We start from the raw sequence: 19,066 nt of genomic DNA on the forward strand, positions 1-19,066 counted from the left end.
TCACTGATTGAGTGAGAGATCAAAGTTGCTGAATGCTCCGACTTTTCAAATTAAAAGCACGCTGAAAAAAGCATGCACGTGCTGTTGAATTTGCGCTGTTGTGATACAAAATGTCTGTGTTGAGCATCAACTTGTTATTGTTCACATAAAAGAAGCTTATTCAGCTGGTTCGGGGTGGAGCTCAGCTGCGTGAATAAATGTTAATCAACACGAGTAGCTCTCAGAAGGATGAAAACAACGAGTGCGACAGATGAACTCAGATGGTGACAAGGACTGGATAAACCGGCTTCCCTCTTGGTTCAGTGCTGTCATGAATCAGATTTGGCTTCGCTTCTGCTGGCAGCGCCGGAGTAACCACAAGTTTGGCAGCTCTGCGCATAAGTTGGAGAGCAGACGCTGCCGACAGCATGCTACGTCCCTTTTCTTTTATTTTACAGCTCTTTAAGCTATTTGATTTTATTGTGTCTTTTTAATTACCCCCTCAAGGTGTGAAGACTTGGAAAGACGTATTCGTACTATTGAGTCAATAGAATCACTTGGTGTCAGCTTGATAGAAATCTGCAGTCCCGTCCCTCGTCGCAGCGGTGAGCCGGCTCTATGTTACACAGCATCCCCGGTTCAACAGCCGCCCAAAGTGGTACAAGTTCTGAATGTTCACACGGTGTTTCCTTCGTGGTTAATATGAGCTCCCTGTGATCTGCCTAACAGTTGTTGTGTCACTTTGAAGTTTTATCCGCCACTTCTCTGTTTCACATTTGGGAGAAAAAAAAATGTCCCGCAGTTGTTCTCGCAAGTGTTATCGTTTTGCGAAAACCTATTTGTGCCCCAGTGGAAAAAGGAGGATGAGTCTCCCGCCGACGAAACGTTGCGATCGAACATGACAGCCGCGACTACTGAGGATTCCCAGCTAAAATATTAACTGCAGTGATCATGTTCAAGCTCTGTGCAGTCACAACATTGGAGGGACGTACTTTGACTTGTTTGACTAGTTTCAAAAATGTGTTTTTCTCTTATTTCAATTGGTTTTCCATTTGTGTAAAATAACCATGTTACTTGGGTACAAAAACATCTTGTCTTGTCACTCTTTTCACGGAAACAAAGAAACGCGTGTGTTCATGTAAATGTGGTGTTTAAAACATGAATAAACAGACTGCTTTGGCCACTTGGGGGCAGCATAACGAGCTCTGAACACAACACTGACATGTTAAAAACTATAAAGTTGTGTGTTGTGAAAATGGGATAGCAAACTGTATCCAGTATTTACACATAAAAGGTAACAATGCTATTCAGATGGTATTGTGGTTTCGGCCACCTGATGAAAATTAAGTGGCCAAAAGCCAGTGCAGAAGTTTCCTAAATTGCAAAACCACTGAGGGCCACTAGGGTCTGTCTCCAAAAAACCTCTGGCTCCGTAGACTCCTATTCAAAGAGCGTCAACTTCTCTCATAAAATACAAAGTTAATAAATGTTTTCCAGAAGTCATTATGGTGTCATTAGCTAAATTGCCTCCTTCTGATCAGTGTTCTGGTGGTCCCTCTGAAAATACTTTCATCCTTGATTAGATATCAGGCCTCAAAGACAGCTACGTTTGGGGGGGGGGGGCGGCATATCTGGTCTGATTGACATGTCCGGAATGCATTCGGGTTGCTTGTGTAGGTGGGCGGGGCATAGTGACCTCGGGTGAACCAAATTTGATCACTCGTTGCTCAACAAAACCAAGACGGCGACGGCCAAAACGCCAGACTGGGAGCTTCTACACTGCAGAGTGGGTGACTTCACACTAGGTTTGCTGCTTGTTTTTTTTGCTGCCATTGTGTGAAAGCCGTGTGCCTTCTGCCCGCCCATTAACCTCGTCATTTCTGTGTTTATCCTACAAAATATTGCTCATAGTGGCATTAAACACAAGTGTTTTAAACAACGTAATTGGCCTGCATGAACACAGCCTGGACTCCGCGCTGTCTGCCGGACACGTTACCCGGAACGATGTTCCCGAACGATTCAGCAGCGTATTTTGTTGTCACCCATCACGTCGGCGCTGTTCGGTCCAGGTCTGACACGCACCTGAACAAACGCTGGCCTTGTGTATCCAAGCCCCTGTCGAGCCGCACAACGGTGCCTTCATTGCGAACCAACAGTGACGTCCCGGGCCTCGGGGGCTCCAGCCCACGATGTGTGTTTGGATCTGCTCGTCCCCGGGAGACAGGCACACAAAGAGTGACATTTAGAGAGACGGGTCAGCATCACTCTCATGCAGATTAGAGAATCCCATTGTGGCCGATACAGAGAGCGGGCGCGAACACCAGAGCGGACGGCAGACACCGGGAAGCGCTTGAGTGACATCGGCGCCACGGAGCCAGAGTCCTGTTTGCATGCCAGCTCATTAGAGTTCTCAACAATGCCGGCGCTGTCAAAGCCTGTTCTTAGCTCCTCTCTATTCTCTCCAGACTTATCAGGGATATCATTTTCCAGGCAGAGTGACACAAAATATCCCCACAAGCCTCCGAACCAAACCTCCCGCGTCTTCACACTCAGAAGCGCACAAAGACGGGACTCGGGTAGCGAGGGGAGGCGAGAGCCAAAGAGCAGGAAGCGGAACAATAGGTGTATTTATTTCTGCTCCATTGTGCGTTTTTTTTGTTTTTTTTTTCTTTCTTTCTGGCGGAGCCGGCATGCTAATGCGGTGGTACAAAATGAAGATCCCGGGAGCGCCGCCGCTACAATGTGCCAAGGGGGAGGCTGGGAGTTTGACTTCACGGGCCTGGGAGGAGGAGCGCAGATTTGGTCGCCGTGGCAGCTGGAGCCACCCACGCTCCCGCTGCGGGCTGATGCTCGGGTTGTGCCAGATGTGATTCCTAGAGGAGGCCGTGCAGGCGGCTGAAGACTCGCGCACCATCCAAAGGCAAACGCGGCGGCGGTGGGGTAGGGGGGTGGGAGGGGGGGGTTGGGTTGTGGCTTTCCAAAATCCTTTTTTACAAATCCCACGATCCGACATGAATAACACGAGGGAATCGATATTTTAAGACATTAAGAGCCGAAAAGGACCAAGCAAAGTAAAAACGATTGCTTATAGTGATTTCGCTCATGAATCATCTCGTCTGCAAAAGATATTCCAGCGTTCATGACGTAAAAGTTCACCGGTGCGAAATTCGTGCAAAACAAAGAACCTTAACGCCTCTGATGAATTTCTTTTTTCCTCTTAACTTTTCAGACAGAACTTTACCGACTTGAAGAGCCGTCAATACTTAAAGTCTGCATGCGGAATAACTGAAAAGTAACTGTAATTATGAAACCATGTAATTATAACCAAGTGGCATAATTATATAGCCTGACTATACACTTTGATTAAAATGAGCGTTCGCCAAGAGCCGATTCCCTTCTCGTCTTACACACTGTAAGATCACAGCGCATAGATTTGAAGTGCAGCGTGTAGCTTTGAAATATGAACCACCCACAGACTTCTAAATAAAAACTGCGGCTGCAGAAGCGGTCCTCAGATGGTTAAACTTACTGTATGTCTACGAACGAGTCCGCCTGCCGAGAGCTTGTCTGGCTGTAAGGGCAGAAATACTGAAAAGTGTTTTCCCAAAATGTAAACGTCTCTGCGCGTTTATATATAATTTACACTGCTTGCAAAACATTTTTCCAAGTCATTAAACCTGCAATTGCTGCTTTTTGTTTTTTTGGGCCACTTAGGGGCAGTGAAAGGGAGTTGTGAACACAGCATTGACTCATGCCGCCATACAGTAAACACATTGTTGAACAAACAGTTGCTTATTCACACGTCCTTTTAGGTGTTGTGTTCAAGGTTTCGCTTGATCCGTTGAAAATGTATTTCAGTTTTTTAAGTGCTTGATGATCCAATCATCTCGAAAGCGTACGTCGTGCAAGAGAGCCAATAAATCAAATGGAAAAAAAAAAAAAAAAAGTCAATGTTGTCACATTTACATTTGAGTTGTATCGACTGATTCGCGACGTCGTCTCGAGGCCTCGTTTTGATCCGCCACTGTTTGCCCTGTTTCAAATTAAAAGCCCTCGAGTGTTTCGGTAGACGGAAACTTTTCATTTCTGAACAGGCATTTTATTTTGAAATATTTGCAAGAGACACGCGAAATCGGACAGTTACACCACAACGAGGCTACATTATTGACACGTCCGTGTGAACTTGCCTCCACAGTTGTGAGACAACCTTAGAAACATGAGCACAACTTAACAGTGCGCGCTGCCTTGCGTGCGCTTCGGTGCTTCAACAACGTCCCACATTATGATTAGTTTTGACTCTGATGAGTATAAGGTCCACTGTTTTAACTCCGTTTTGGTCTCCACCGTCTCCCGGAGGAATGTCTGGCTCTTTCGGCAAGGCAAGTTCATTTGTAGAGCACATTTCAACGACAAGGCAATTCAAAGTGCTTCACATAAAAGCATCGAAACATGAGTCAAAAGAAAAGGACGTTTGAAAAACAATTAAGAACTGTGATTAAAACATGAAGCGAGCAACAACAAAAAAATAGGATAAAAGTTACAGTTCAGTTTAAGACATAAAATACAGTAGTAAAATACAGAAATGCAAGAGATTCATCAAGATCCTCAAATCCGGTTCAGTGAAAGGCAGCAAACAGAAAAAGTCTTCGTTCCGACTCAGGGAACAGAAAGGAGACCCGTCCCAGACGACCCGAGGGGGTCTGGATGGTTCATGAGGTACCAGCAGATCAGAAATGTACTTTGGCCCAAAACCATTCAGTGCTTCACAGACCAACCAGCAAGATTTTAAAGTCGACTCTTTGTTCGCCAATGTAAAGACCTCAGAACTGGAGTGATGTGATCCGGTTTCTTTCTTCTTTTTTTTTTTGAGACCTGTAAACACACCGTCACAGTAGTCGAGTCTACTGAAGATAAATGCAACTTTTTCCAAATCCTGTTGAGACATAAATCCTCTAATCCCTTGATATATTCTTCAGGTGACAGTAAACTGACTTTGTAATTGTCTTAACATGGCTCTTCAGATTGAGGTCTGAATCCATGATGGCACTGATACGTGATTTCTGGCTCGGTTTGTGGTTTTTTTTTTTAAACATCTGTGATTGAAGCTGAGCTCTGACTTTCAATCGTTCTTCCTTGGCACCAAAAAAAACAACAATTATCTCTGTTTTATCTTTGTTTAATAAAAAAATGTAATTGAAGTGCTGGTTATTATTTTTGCAGTGCTGTTTTTCTCGCCAGCCTTTCAGTGGATTTATTATTATTTTTTTTACTTCAGGGACTCTCCTGGCGTACCCAGACAATAATTTAGGTACGCTCCTGAGGGAGTACTGGGCGAGGGAACCTCGGGTTCATTTTGAAACGACGGGAGCAGCTTTAACCAATCGGTGCGCTCGGACACTCGACCGCTGCTGCAACTAGATATAAAAAAAAAAAAAAATGAGAAAAAAACCCCAAAACCTGCTGGACTTCAACGTCATCGTTCTTACTCACCGCCACTGGTGGCTGAGTGCCCTTCAGAGTGGCTGAGCCGCAATTCGCAGACGATAATTACGGCGAAGAAAAGCCGTGAGCGATAGTCCGGCAGAAAAAAAAAAACAGGCTGCGACTGATTCGCAAGCCGTTTCCTGCTTTTTTAAAGTGGACGTGAGTGGTCGGGCGTTGAAACTCCAAAAAAAAAAAAAAAAAAAAAAATCCCACCTGATAACTATTATTCTTTTATTGAGGTTGCAGCCGTGGATGGAAATCGCAGCCAGTCAAGCCTTCGCAGTCACATCTGACCGAAGTGTTAATTCTTCAAAATTACCCAGAGAAGTCTCCGTGCTTCATTTGTGCGCGTGCGTTAATTCCCGGCGGGGCCCCGTGTACTTTCTGGAGAACGTGGTCGCGGCCTTTACAGTTTTTTTTTTTTTCCTTTCTGCATTTGCGGGTCGCTGCGTTTCAGGGGGACTCCATGCGGACGAACGTCCAGCTGGACTTCGGCGACGGCACCGCCGTGTCCTACTCCAACCTGAGCTGGACCGAGGAGGGCATCAAGCACGTGTACAAGTCCGCGGGGATCTTCCGTGTCACGGCGCTGGCGGAGAACACGCTGGGCTACGACACCACCACGCTCTTCCTGCACGTCACCTGTGAGTGTTCGCGTTCTTCTAAATGCAGCAGCAAGATTTTCACGTTGTGATAGTTTCTTTTGTCTGTATATCATATATCGTCACAACTGTAAACAGCTGCGAGCTAACACACCCATGTCGCTGCCGAAAGAGTGCGCAACATCAACAAACTGCTGTGTGTTTGTTTGTTGTTGTTGTTGTTGTTTTTTTTTTTTTCCCACGTTGGTTCGATCCACTTCAATTGACCCTCTCGCCGTCCTGACGCGTCAGCCGGTGTGCTCGGCATTCGTACGTCCGACGGCAGTAGTTTCAGCGCGGTTTATTTCGCACTGAAGGGAGAAATGCCACCCCACCCCCCTCTGTCCCACCCCCCCCCCCCCCCCAAAAAAAAAAAAAAAAAAAAAAAACGGAAAAAAAAAAAAACCCTGAGTACAATGATTCCTCAGCTGAGCGTATTTACTACCAAATGACTTTCTCACCTTGTCTCGTTCGGCGCGCACGCGCAAACAACACAGTCGGAGTGGGGATAAAGATTAGTTCTGGTTAAAGAGGATGAGAGCGAACAGAAGCCTCGGTGAGACGAGGCGAGCACCCCGGACCACGGCGCTACGCAAAACCTCCGCTTGGAGCTCTTCCACGAAAGCAGTGAATTACACGTGTCCACGGCAGCAAAGCTTCATTCCCCGGGATTAGTGGGAAGCAGCCCCGGACCCCCGTCAGGTCCTATTAGGTTCTTAGTGGGGAGGTTTGCGGGCACTACTCGGGAGGTACCGTCACAAAATACAGCACATGATGGCGTCGACATATTTTCATTTTTTTTTTTCTTTTTTTTTTTAAGTTTCCATCAGTAACGGTAACAAACTCAGGAAGACCTGATCACAGAAAAGAGTTTATCTCAACGTCACGACGTCAGTGCAAAAAAATGTTCTCCGGCAACTTCTCGTTAGTTTTGAAAGAAATATCAGCTCAGACCAACTAAAAATTACAGACAATATTTTTACTGTTTTCAAGCACAAGATGAAGAACAAGATCACGGCTGATATTATATTTTTGTACTTATTATATATTTTGTGCAGGTAAACCTGGTCTGATCCGTCGTCTGCCTCTATGACAAGTAGAAGTCTTTTATATATGTATATCTGTATAAGTCTTTTTTTTTGGGGCGGGCGAGGGGGGGGGGTGTCACAGTTTGGTCAATTTTGTCATTTACTCTTAAAAAAAAAAGTATATTCAGTTGTGAGTCATTTGCCACACTTAATATTTGTAACCGTAAGTAGGCCGTTGAAATACTGAAATACTGCACGCTGTCGATAATCGTGAACTAATACGAGCTGTAAGACCTGTTTACACTCGAGTGTTAAGACAAATAAAATACCTATTATGACAAGAGCAGCTCCCAAAAATCAAGTTTTATGACTCGCAAACAAAGAGGTCTGTTTCACAGCCAAATATTTTTTATTTGACACCCCCCCCCCCCCAAAAAAAAAAAAAAATATTATTTTTTAAAAAAAAAAATTGCAATTTCAGTTTCTGCGTCGCACAAAGTAACGCTGGTGCAACAACAGCGTGTTCGGAGTGGAACTCGCGCTAAAATTTAGTTTTTGTCAATCTAGGTGAAGCGCCAACGCGTGTGGCTGCCCCCCCCCCTCCTCCTCCTCTACAGCTTCAGAGTGTTTGTGGTTGAAGAACATGTTTATCTATCGGATAGTTTATCCGTGAAATGCAGTAAAACTAACATGCACTTTGTGATTCAGGTGATTCATTGAAGTTATTAGTTGAAAGAATCCACAGTCTATTTAAAAAAATAAAAAAAACACTCCTCCCACCAGTAAGAACGTAATGAATGCTTTCATTCTTTAGAGACACAGCGGGCTGGAAGAAAATTCTTCTGAGCATTATTTCCCCTCCGACAGGGATGAAATGTAAAAAAAAAAAAAAAATACAAAAACAGCCAATTTCCTTCCTTCCTTCCTTCTGAGGTCTTAATAATAATTGTTCTGTCATAACTTGATTGGATTCAGGAAGCAAAAAAAAAAAGGAATCTCAGACCGAGATCACAAACATATCGTTTCATGTGTCGTTAAGCGTCCTCACACACACACACACGCACACACGCACACACACACACAGTAATGTCTCACCCGTGAGGTCGTCTCCACCTGTCAGCGTGAGCTTCATACTGTCTAAATGGGAAAGTAGGTATGACTCACTTTGCAATTATTGCAGCATGATATAAAGATCCGGCAGTAAATTGGAAAAAAAAAAATAATAATTATTTGTTACATCGGTTTAATGTTTTACATGGATATAAAATAGATTTTTATTCCTTTTTAAATAAGAAAACAACAATTTGCACCGTCAACAAGAAGCCATCAAAATGGCTAAAGAGTAAGAGGCCTTTACGTGTTATTATTTATCATTTTCTTTCATCCATCACTTCGTATTAAAAAGCTCACCTCGAGAGTTCCTCTCTTCTGAGTACATCTTTTCTGGGAGTTTGTAGGATATTTGTTCCCCAATTTTTTTTGTTGCTTCCATCTATTTTTCTTACTCACTTATACTCCTCAGGGTACGGAGGCAGGTGGAGTGGGGGTGGGATCGCATGCCAAAAATGCACCAGATTGGATTTGAAAGCAGCACCCTGGACAGCTCCCCAGTTTCTCACAGAGAACACCAGGGGTGGTACTCGGAGAATTTCTCTCCCCGAAACAAAGCGCCACACTTCGTGTACTGCGGATTTGTCGTCGTGCCAGCTGGCTCTTTTTTTTTTCTTGGGTTTTTGAATGAGAATCACAATTTTGGACGAAGCCTCGTTAAGAGGTAGCTGTTGCATGATGTCCACGCGTCTCTGTGGTGTTTTCTTCTCCCAGGTCCGGTGGAGCACGTCCAGCTTCTGGCTCCCTTCGTGGTCATAAGAAACAAGGAGGTCAACATCACGGCGGTGGTCTTGCCCAGCCACTCCCGCACCGTCACGTACTTCTGGTGGCTCGGCAACAACACGGAGGTACTTACTCCCCTCGTGTTATTTGCTTTTGAGGCTAACCGCGTGGATGTGCTGAAAAAACACAGTCCACCACTTTACCCACTTTATCTACTCTCGACTTCATCGGGATGGAGGTCCTCAGCAGTTTCCAGCTTACTTTAATCTGTTGTTAACGTGCCACATATTCCTGAAACTCAAGCGTGTTTTTAGTCCTGCTATTGGTCGGTACAGACTTTAATATCTTAACAGTCCTTTGAAGGTTTGTACAGACATTCATGTTGCCCGGAGGATGAACCTCACTGACTTTGGTGATCTCCTCTTTCCGCCATCTTGAGGTTGGCATTTTTGTTTTTAGAGGTGTGCCTCGACAAACTTTCAATGAAAGAAAGTCCGTGTATATTCAAGGTTCCCAGAGGTTCCCTCTTATTTATCCCCTGATTTCTACCAGCAGTAAGGTTTTTTTTTTACTTGTCAAGTGAAATATATGTTGATATAAATCATGTTCCCCGGAGGATGACTATCACTGACTTGACTGGACATCATGTCCTCTGTCGCCACCTTGAGGTTGACATGTTTGTTTTGAAGGGATATATCTTGACAAACTTTCGATGGATTGTCATGAAGTCAGACTATATTCAAGGTCCCTAGAGGATATCCCTTCCAACTTTATTTACGCCACCGATTTCTACTAGCGCCAACAGCCGGTTAAAACTTTCACTTATCAATTGAAACATCTCTGTCTGTCTACATATGCAATACGGTTGGCCAGAAATCCTGCTACCGACATTTATCGTGTTCCCCAGAGGATGAATCTCACTGACTTTGATTATCCTCTTGATTTGTCCTCCGCTGCCATCGTGAGGTAGCTGTACTTTGCAGTAGATAGCATTCGGAGGTTAGCATTTTGCTGAAGTTAGCATTTTGCCAAAATGCACCGGTGTGCTAAAAGTTCATCCTCGCAATACTTTCTACGATATTCAAATCTCCCATTTCCATAAACCTCCTGTATCACGAACCAATAAACCTATAAACATGAGAAATGTTGCATTGGCCTGATAGAGCAGAGAAAACGTGCGCCACGTACATTAGACATATGAATTCACCTTCAAACTTGTGCCTGCAGCCGGTGATAACGTTGGATGGCAGTATCTCGCACACCTTCCCGAGCGAGGGGATGCACACCGTCACGGTGCAAGTGGCTGCAGCCAACAGCATCCTGCAGGACACCAAGACCATAGCAGTCAAAGGTCGGTATTTGTTAACCGAGCTCTTATCCGCCGTCGATAAATCGGAACAAGTCGTAATTATATTCTCGTCACCCACTCGTGCCGTCTTCGTCTTGACTTAGTCTAAAAAAAAAAAAAAATAATAATTCTAAAATAAAACATTTCCTGCTGGAGTAAAATACATCACATTACTGTTGGAACCTCTAAAGAATATGTCTTCATTTTGAAGTGAAGTAATCCAGCAGCAAGTATCTGTAAAATGCGATGATTCATTACCAGAGGACGGGTTGGCGTAAAGCTGTGACATTTTCTAATTATCTCGAAGTGCATCTGGTACATTTAGCCAAAAGGGAAGTGCGGGGGATATGAGAAACCCTCTTCTTTTCATCAAGTGTTAACTACCTGAAACTCAACTCCAGCAAAATGACAGTTGGCACGGCTCCCTGAGAATAATGCCCTCGGAGTGAATTAATGGCTGATTCTCCCCCGTCTCTCCTCGACAGAATTCTTCAAATCTCTGCTTTTATCTTTCTCCCCGAATCTGGACGAGTTCAACCCCGACATACCCGAGTGGAGGCAGGATGTGGGGAGAGTAATTAAGAAGGCCCTGCTCCAAGTGAGTGATTTTCATTTTCTCTCTGTCCTCTCTTTCCCTCCATCCCTCTGTCTCTCGTGCGTCTTCTCCTTTCGGTCTCACTCTGCGATTTCTCAATTATTCCCTCCCCCGCACCCCCCATCTCCCTCCACCCACCTCCACCTCCACCCCCCGCGGCCCGATTCTCTGGGCTCGCTGGCGCGGCAACAGAACGCCCATCGGGGCCACCACCCCGCGATTCATCACCAGACAGGTGTGACGACGCCTCGGCTTTCCTTTTCTCTCTCCCTCCCTCGACGTGGCTTCATTAGCGCAGATTCCTTCATTTGACAAAAGTCGCAGATAAAATGATGAGAAGTTGAGGCGCTCTCGATCGTAGGAGGGGCGCGAGTGCTCTCGGTGTGTGTGTGTGTGTGTGTGTGTGTGGGAGAAGCTAACCCATCATTGTTAAGTGCTACTCATCTGCCCATTCAATGCTCATGAATAACACGACGTGCCCGGGCTCTCAGCCGTCCTACCGGCATATCAAAGCGCTCGAGCTGCAGGTGGGCGCTTTTAGAGGAATAGTTAAAGCGGCTGAAGGTGATCTAATGAGCGACCCGGACGACCCCCCGACTCGGACCTCTCGCTTCTGAGCCGGTGGATTCGCCTCTTCCCGGAGCGTGGCGCCATTTGAAGTGAAATTATTTTCCTGAAAAAAAAAAAAAAAAAATGCTTTTTTTAATTCGAAATCCATTCATCCGACAGTTTCTGCTAAATTATTTAGACTCCGCCGATATTAACGGCACTGCAGACTTTTTTTTTGTTTGTGTTTGAACTCGCTCCACTCACTCTTAAATTAATCACTGAGGTTATAGATGTTTTTTTTCCAGGGTGTTAAAGGCTCGCGTACTTCACTAATCACGGGAGTCAAAGAGCGCCGTGTTGCTGGAAACTGACGTGTTCTCAGTTCTAGTTTAGTCAAAGTTAAACTCTTTCAGTGTGGAGATGTGCCTGAAATGTTGGTTCTTCTGTGAGCTCTTACAGTTTCATTTTCTCATCTTAAAAAAATAGATTATTTTGCACACCTTTCTCTGCTTTAATTATAATGTGACTTTTGATTTATACCTGTTAGCCTGCCGACTACTGAGTTATATTTCACAACAGGATAAACATAAACACAATTTAACAGTGAAGTAAAGTACAGACTAAACTTACAAACATTTTAGTGAATAAAAATGTTTGTAGTCTCCGGAGTTTTTTTTCCTATTTTGGACGTCATGCTGTAGGTGACTTTTTGACCATATTTCAGTCGACATGCAACATGTCATGCAACGACAACGTTGACAACTGCACTGTTGTCAACGTTGTCGTCTCAGTCTAAAGGTCCGTGGTTCGATTCCCGCCTGGGACTTTCTATGTGGAATTTGCATGTTCCTGCATAAATAATAACAAAAGTAAAGTATGTCGTTTAAAATATGGACGACTAACATGGAAAACAAACATCATGTAGTCGTAATTGTGACAAAGGCACACTCCAGGCAAGAACATGCAATCCTCCACAGACAGAGTTCCAAGCCCCTGATCGAACCGAGTACGTCCTGATTGTGAGATGACAACGCTAGTAAGTAAAGTTGTGCTGCCTTTATTGCATGTTTGTCTGACTTGTAGAACTTTTAACTGAAGAAAGCACTATGGTGAAGTGGTCAGTGCTGTTGACTCCCAGTCAGATAGTTCCAGGTTCAATTCTTGCCCTTGACGTGGCTTTTCATCAGAGATGTTAACGTCACCTTTTCCAGGGCGGGTCTCGAACCTGCAACCTTCTGACTAGAAGGCAACAATGGCCAACCACTACACCGTTGATTGCTCTTCCCTAACATGTTTAAAAGTTATATAAGTCATATAAATCAGACAAGCATGCAATAAAGACAGCAAAATGGTGCAGTTCCAAGCCAGCGTTGCCATCTCAACGCTTTGATGGTGGGCCTGGAACTTAGTGTGGAGGATTGCATGTTCTTGCTTGAATGTAATGTTTTACATTATGGACAACATGCACAACTCATCATTATAATGGGTGACAAACTTTACTTTTTGGTTATTGGTTTATCGCATAGGAAGACAAAGGCGGGACTCGAACCCTGGACCTATAGACTGGGAGACGACAATGCTGACAGCTGCACCACTGTGTTGGCTTCCATAAAATGAACGGAAGTCAAACTTATTTAACGTCATAAAAAAATAACAAAACGACATCATGACATTTTGATCATATTTTGGACGCCGTGCTATAGTATGACTTTTTTGTCATATTTTAGACGACATGCTATAGAATGACTTTTTGTATCATATTTCAGACGACATGCTATAGTATGACTTTTTTGTCATATTTTAGACGACATGCTATAATATGACTTTTTGTATCATATTTTAGACGACATGCTATAATATGACTTTTTTGTCATATTTCAGACGACATGCTATAATATGACTTTTTTGTCATATTTTAGACGACATGCTATAGTATGACTTTTTTGTCATATTTTGGACGACATGCTATAGTATGACTTTTTTGTCATATTTTAGACGACATGCTATAGTATGACTTTTTGTATCATATTTTAGACGACATGCTATAATATGACTTTTTGTATCATATTTCGGACGACATGCTATAATATGACTTTTTGTATCATATTTCAGACGACATGCTATAATATGACTTTTTGTATCATATTTCGGACGACATGCTATAATATGACTTTTTGTATCATATTTCAGACGACATGCTATAATATGACTTTTTTGTCATATTTCAGACGACATGCTATAGTATGACTTTTTGTATCATATTTCAGACGACATGCTATAATATGACTTTTTTGTCATATTTTAGACGACATGCTATAATATGACTTTTTTGTCATATTTCAGACGACATGCTATAATATGACTTTTTTGTCATATTTTAGACGACATGCTATAGTATGACTTTTTTGTCATAATTCGGACGACATGCTATAATATGACTTTTTTGTCATATTTCAGACGACATGCTATAGTATGACTTTTTTGTCATATTTCGGACGACATGCTATAATATGACTTTTTTGTCATATTTCAGACGACATGCTATAATATGACTTTTTTGTCATAATTTGGACGACATGCTATAGTATGACTTTTTTGTCATATTTTAGACGACATGCTATAATATGACTTTTTTGTCATAATTTGGACGACATGCTATAATATGACTTTTTTGTCATATTTTAGACGACATGCTATAATATGACTTTTTTGTCATATTTCAGACGACATGCTATAATATGACTTTTTTGTCATAATTTGGACGACATGCTATAGTATGACTTTTTTGTCATATTTTAGACGACATGCTATAGTATGACTTTTTTGTCATAATTTGGACGACATGCTATAGTATGACTTTTTGTATCATATTTTAGACAACATGCTATAATATGACTTTTTTGTCATAATTTGGACGACATGCTATAATATGACTTTTTGTATCATATTTTAGACGCCATGCTATAGTGTGACTTTTTTGTCATATTTTGGACGACATGCTATAATATGACTTTTTTGTCATATTTTGGACGACATGCTATAATATGACTTTTTTGTCATATTTTAGACGACATGCTATAATATGACTTTTTTGTCATAATTTGGACGACATGCTATAATATGACTTTTTTGTCATATTTTAGACGACATGCTATAGTATGACTTTTTTGTCATATTTTGGACGACATGCTATAGTATGACTTTTTTGTCATATTTTAGACGACATGCTATAATATGACTTTTTTATCATATTTTAGACGACATGCTATAATATGACTTTTTTATCATATTTTAGACGACATGCTATAGTATGACTTTTTTATCATATTTTAGACGACATGCTATAGTATGACTTTTTGTATCATATTTTAGACGACATGCTATAATATGACTTTTTTATCATATTTTAGACGACATGCTATAGTATGACTTTTTTATCATATTTTAGACGACATGCTATAGTATGACTTTTTGTATCATATTTCGGACGACATGCTATAATATGACTTTTTGTATCATATTTTAGACGCCATGCTATAGTGTGACTTTTTTGTCATATTTTGGACGACATGCTATAATATGACTTTTTTGTCATATTTTAGACGACATGCTATAATATGACTTTTTTATCATATTTTAGACGACATGCTATAATATGACTTTTTTATCATATTTTAGACGACATGCTATAGTATGACATTTTTATCATATTTTAGACGACATGCTATAGTATGACTTTTTGTATCATATTTCGGACGACATGCTATAATATGACTTTTTGTATCATATTTTAGACGCCATGCTATAGTGTGACTTTTTTGTCATATTTTGGACGACATGCTATAATATGACTTTTTTGTCATAATTTGGACGACATGCTATAATATGACTTTTTTGTCATATTTTAGACGACATGCTATAATATGACTTTTTTATCATATTTTAGACGACATGCTATAGTATGACTTTTTGTATCATATTTCGGACGACATGCTATAATATGACTTTTTGTATCATATTTTAGACGCCATGCTATAGTGTGACTTTTTTGTCATATTTTGGACGTCATGCTATAATATGACTTTTTTGTCATATTTTGGACGACATGCTATAGTATGACTTTTTTGTCATATTTTAGACGACATGCTATAATATGACTTTTTTGTCATATTTTGGACGCCATGCTATAATATGACTTTTTGTATCATATTTTGGACAACATGATATAATATGACTTTTTTTATCATATTTTGGACGCCATGCTATAATATGACTTTTTTATCATATTTTAGACGACATGCTATAGTATGACTTTTTGTATCATATGTCAGACGCCATGCTATAGTATAACTTTTTGTATCATATTTTAGACGACATGCTATAATATGACTTTTTTATCATATTTTAGACGACATGCTATAGTATGACTTTTTGTATCATATTTTGGACGACATGCTATAATATGACTTTTTTGTCATATTTTAGACGACATGCTATAGTATGACTTTTTTGTCATAATTTGGACGACATGCTATAGTATGACTTTTTGTATCATATTTTAGACAACATGCTATAATATGACTTTTTTGTCATAATTTGGACGACATGCTATAGTATGACTTTTTGTATCATATTTCGGACGACATGCTATAGTATGACTTTTTTGTAATATTTTGGACGACATGCTATAATATGACTTTTTTTGTCATAATTTGGACGACATGCTATAGTATGACTTTTTTGTCATATTTTAGACGACATGCTATAGTATGACTTTTTTGTCATATTTTAGACGACATGCTATAGTATGACTTTTTTGTCATATTTTAGACGACATGCTATAGTATGACTTTTTTGTCATATTTTAGACGACATGCTATAGTATGACTTTTTTGTCATATTTTAGACGACATGCTATAATATGACTTTTTTGTCATAATTTGGACGACATGCTATAGTATGACTTTTTTGTCATATTTTAGACGACATGCTATAGTATGACTTTTTTGTCATAATTTGGACGACATGCTATAGTATGACTTTTTGTATCATATTTTAGACAACATGCTATAATATGACTTTTTTGTCATAATTTGGACGACATGCTATAGTATGACTTTTTTGTATCATATTTTGGACGACATGCTATAATATGACTTTTTGTATCATATTCGGACGACATGCTATAATATGACTTTTTTTGTCATATTTCGGACGACATGCTATAATATGACTTTTTTGTCATATTTTGGACGACATGCTATAATATGACTTTTTGTATCATATTTTAGACGCCATGCTATAGTGTGACTTTTTTGTCATATTTTGGACGACATGCTATAATATGACTTTTTTGTCATAATTTGGACGACATGCTAATATGACTTTTTTGTCATATTTCGGACGACATGCTATAATATGACTTTTTTGTCATATTTTGGACGACATGCTATAATATGACTTTTTGTATCATATTTTAGACGCCATGCTATAGTGTGACTTTTTTGTCATATTTTGGACGACATGCTATAATATGACTTTTTTGTCATAATTTGGACGACATGCTAATATGACTTTTTTGTCATATTTTAGACGACATGCTATAGTATGACTTTTTGTATCATATTTCGGACGACATGCTATAGTGTGACTTTTTTGTCATATTTTGGACGACATGCTATAGTATGACTTTTTGTATCATATTTTAGACAACATGCTATAATATGACTTTTTTGACATAATTTGGACGACATGCTATAATATGACTTTTTGTATCATATTTTGGACGACATGCTATAATATGACTTTTTTGTCATATTTCAGACGACATGCTATAATATGACTTTTTTGTCATAATTTGGACGACATGCTATAGTATGACTTTTTTGTCATATTTTAGACGACATGCTATAGTATGACTTTTTTGTCATAATTTGGACGACATGCTATAGTATGACTTTTTGTATCATATTTTAGACAACATGCTATAATATGACTTTTTTGACATAATTTGGACGACATGCTATAATATGACTTTTTGTATCATATTTTGGACGACATGCTATAATATGACTTTTTTGTCATATTTCAGACGACATGCTATAATATGACTTTTTTGTCATAATTTGGACGACATGCTATAGTATGACTTTTTTGTCATATTTTAGACGACATGCTATAGTATGACTTTTTTGTCATAATTTGGACGACATGCTATAGTATGACTTTTTGTATCATATTTTAGACAACATGCTATAATATGACTTTTTTGTCATAATTTGGACGACATGCTATAGTATGACTTTTTGTATCATATTTCGGACGACATGCTATAGTATGACTTTTTTGTAATATTTTGGACGACATGCTATAATATGACTTTTTTGTCATAATTTGGACGACATGCTATAATATGACTTTTTTGTCATATTTTAGACGACATGCTATAGTATGACTTTTTTGTCATATTTTAGACGACATGCTATAGTATGACTTTTTGTCATATTTTAGACGACATGCTATAATATGACTTTTTTGTCATAATTTGGACGACATGCTATAGTATGACTTTTTTGTCATAATTTGGACGACATGCTATAGTATGACTTTTTTGTCATATTTTAGACGACATGCTATAATATGACTTTATTGTCATAATTTGGACGACATGCTATAGTATGACTTTTTTGTCATATTTTAGACGACATGCTATAGTATGACTTTTTTGTCATAATTTGGACGACATGCTATAGTATGACTTTTTGTATCATATTTTGGACGACATGCTATAATATGACTTTTTGTATCATATTTCGGACGACATGCTATAATATGACTTTTTTTGTCATATTTTGGACGACATGCTATAATATGACTTTTTGTATCATATTTCAGACGACATGCTATAGTATGACTTTTTTGTCATATTTCAGACGACATGCTATAATATGACTTTTTGTATCATATTTCAGACGACATGCTATAGTATGACTTTTTTGTCATATTTTGGACGACATGCTATAATATGACTTTTTTGTCATATTTTGGACGACATGCTATAATATGACTTTTTTGTCATGTTTTGGACGACATGCTATAATATGACTTTTTGTATCATATTTTGGACGACATGCTATAATATGACTTTTTTGTCATATTTTGGACGACATGCTATAATATGACTTTTTTGTCATATTTTGGACGACATGCTATAATATGACTTTTTGTATCATATTTCAGACGACATGCTATAGTATGACTTTTTTGTCATATTTTTGGACGACATGCTATAATATGACTTTTTTGTCCATATTTTGGACGACATGCTATATATGACTTTTTTGTCATGTTTTGGACGACATGCTATAGTATGACTTTTTGTATCATATTTTAGACAACATGCTATAATATGACTTTTTTGTCATAATTTGGACGACATGCTATAGTATGACTTTTTGTATCATATTTCGGACGACATGCTATAGTATGACTTTTTTGTCATAATTTGGACGACATGCTATAGTATGACTTTTTGTATCATATTTTAGACAACATGCTATAATATGACTTTTTTGTCATAATTTGGACGACATGCTATAGTAATGACTTT

The 19,066-nt window shown here is 39.7% G+C and overlaps 1 protein-coding gene across 1 annotated transcript in view; it reads left to right on the forward strand.

The window, feature by feature from the left end:
- LOC138208248 (VPS10 domain-containing receptor SorCS3-like) overlaps nucleotides 1–19,066 on the forward strand; it is a 198,875-nt gene that overhangs the window by 161,414 nt on the left and 18,395 nt on the right. Inside the window, 4 exon segments of the mRNA XM_069166008.1 lie at nucleotides 5,921–6,107; nucleotides 8,957–9,090; nucleotides 10,193–10,316; nucleotides 10,799–10,911. Coding sequence (XP_069022109.1) covers nucleotides 5,921–6,107; nucleotides 8,957–9,090; nucleotides 10,193–10,316; nucleotides 10,799–10,911 — 558 coding nt within the window.

Source organism: Embiotoca jacksoni, unplaced genomic scaffold (assembly GCF_022577435.1).
Source record: "Embiotoca jacksoni isolate LCO1_2020_lvr unplaced genomic scaffold, fEmbJac1.0.p SCAF_36, whole genome shotgun sequence".
NCBI classification, from domain to species: domain Eukaryota; kingdom Metazoa; phylum Chordata; class Actinopteri; family Embiotocidae; genus Embiotoca; species Embiotoca jacksoni.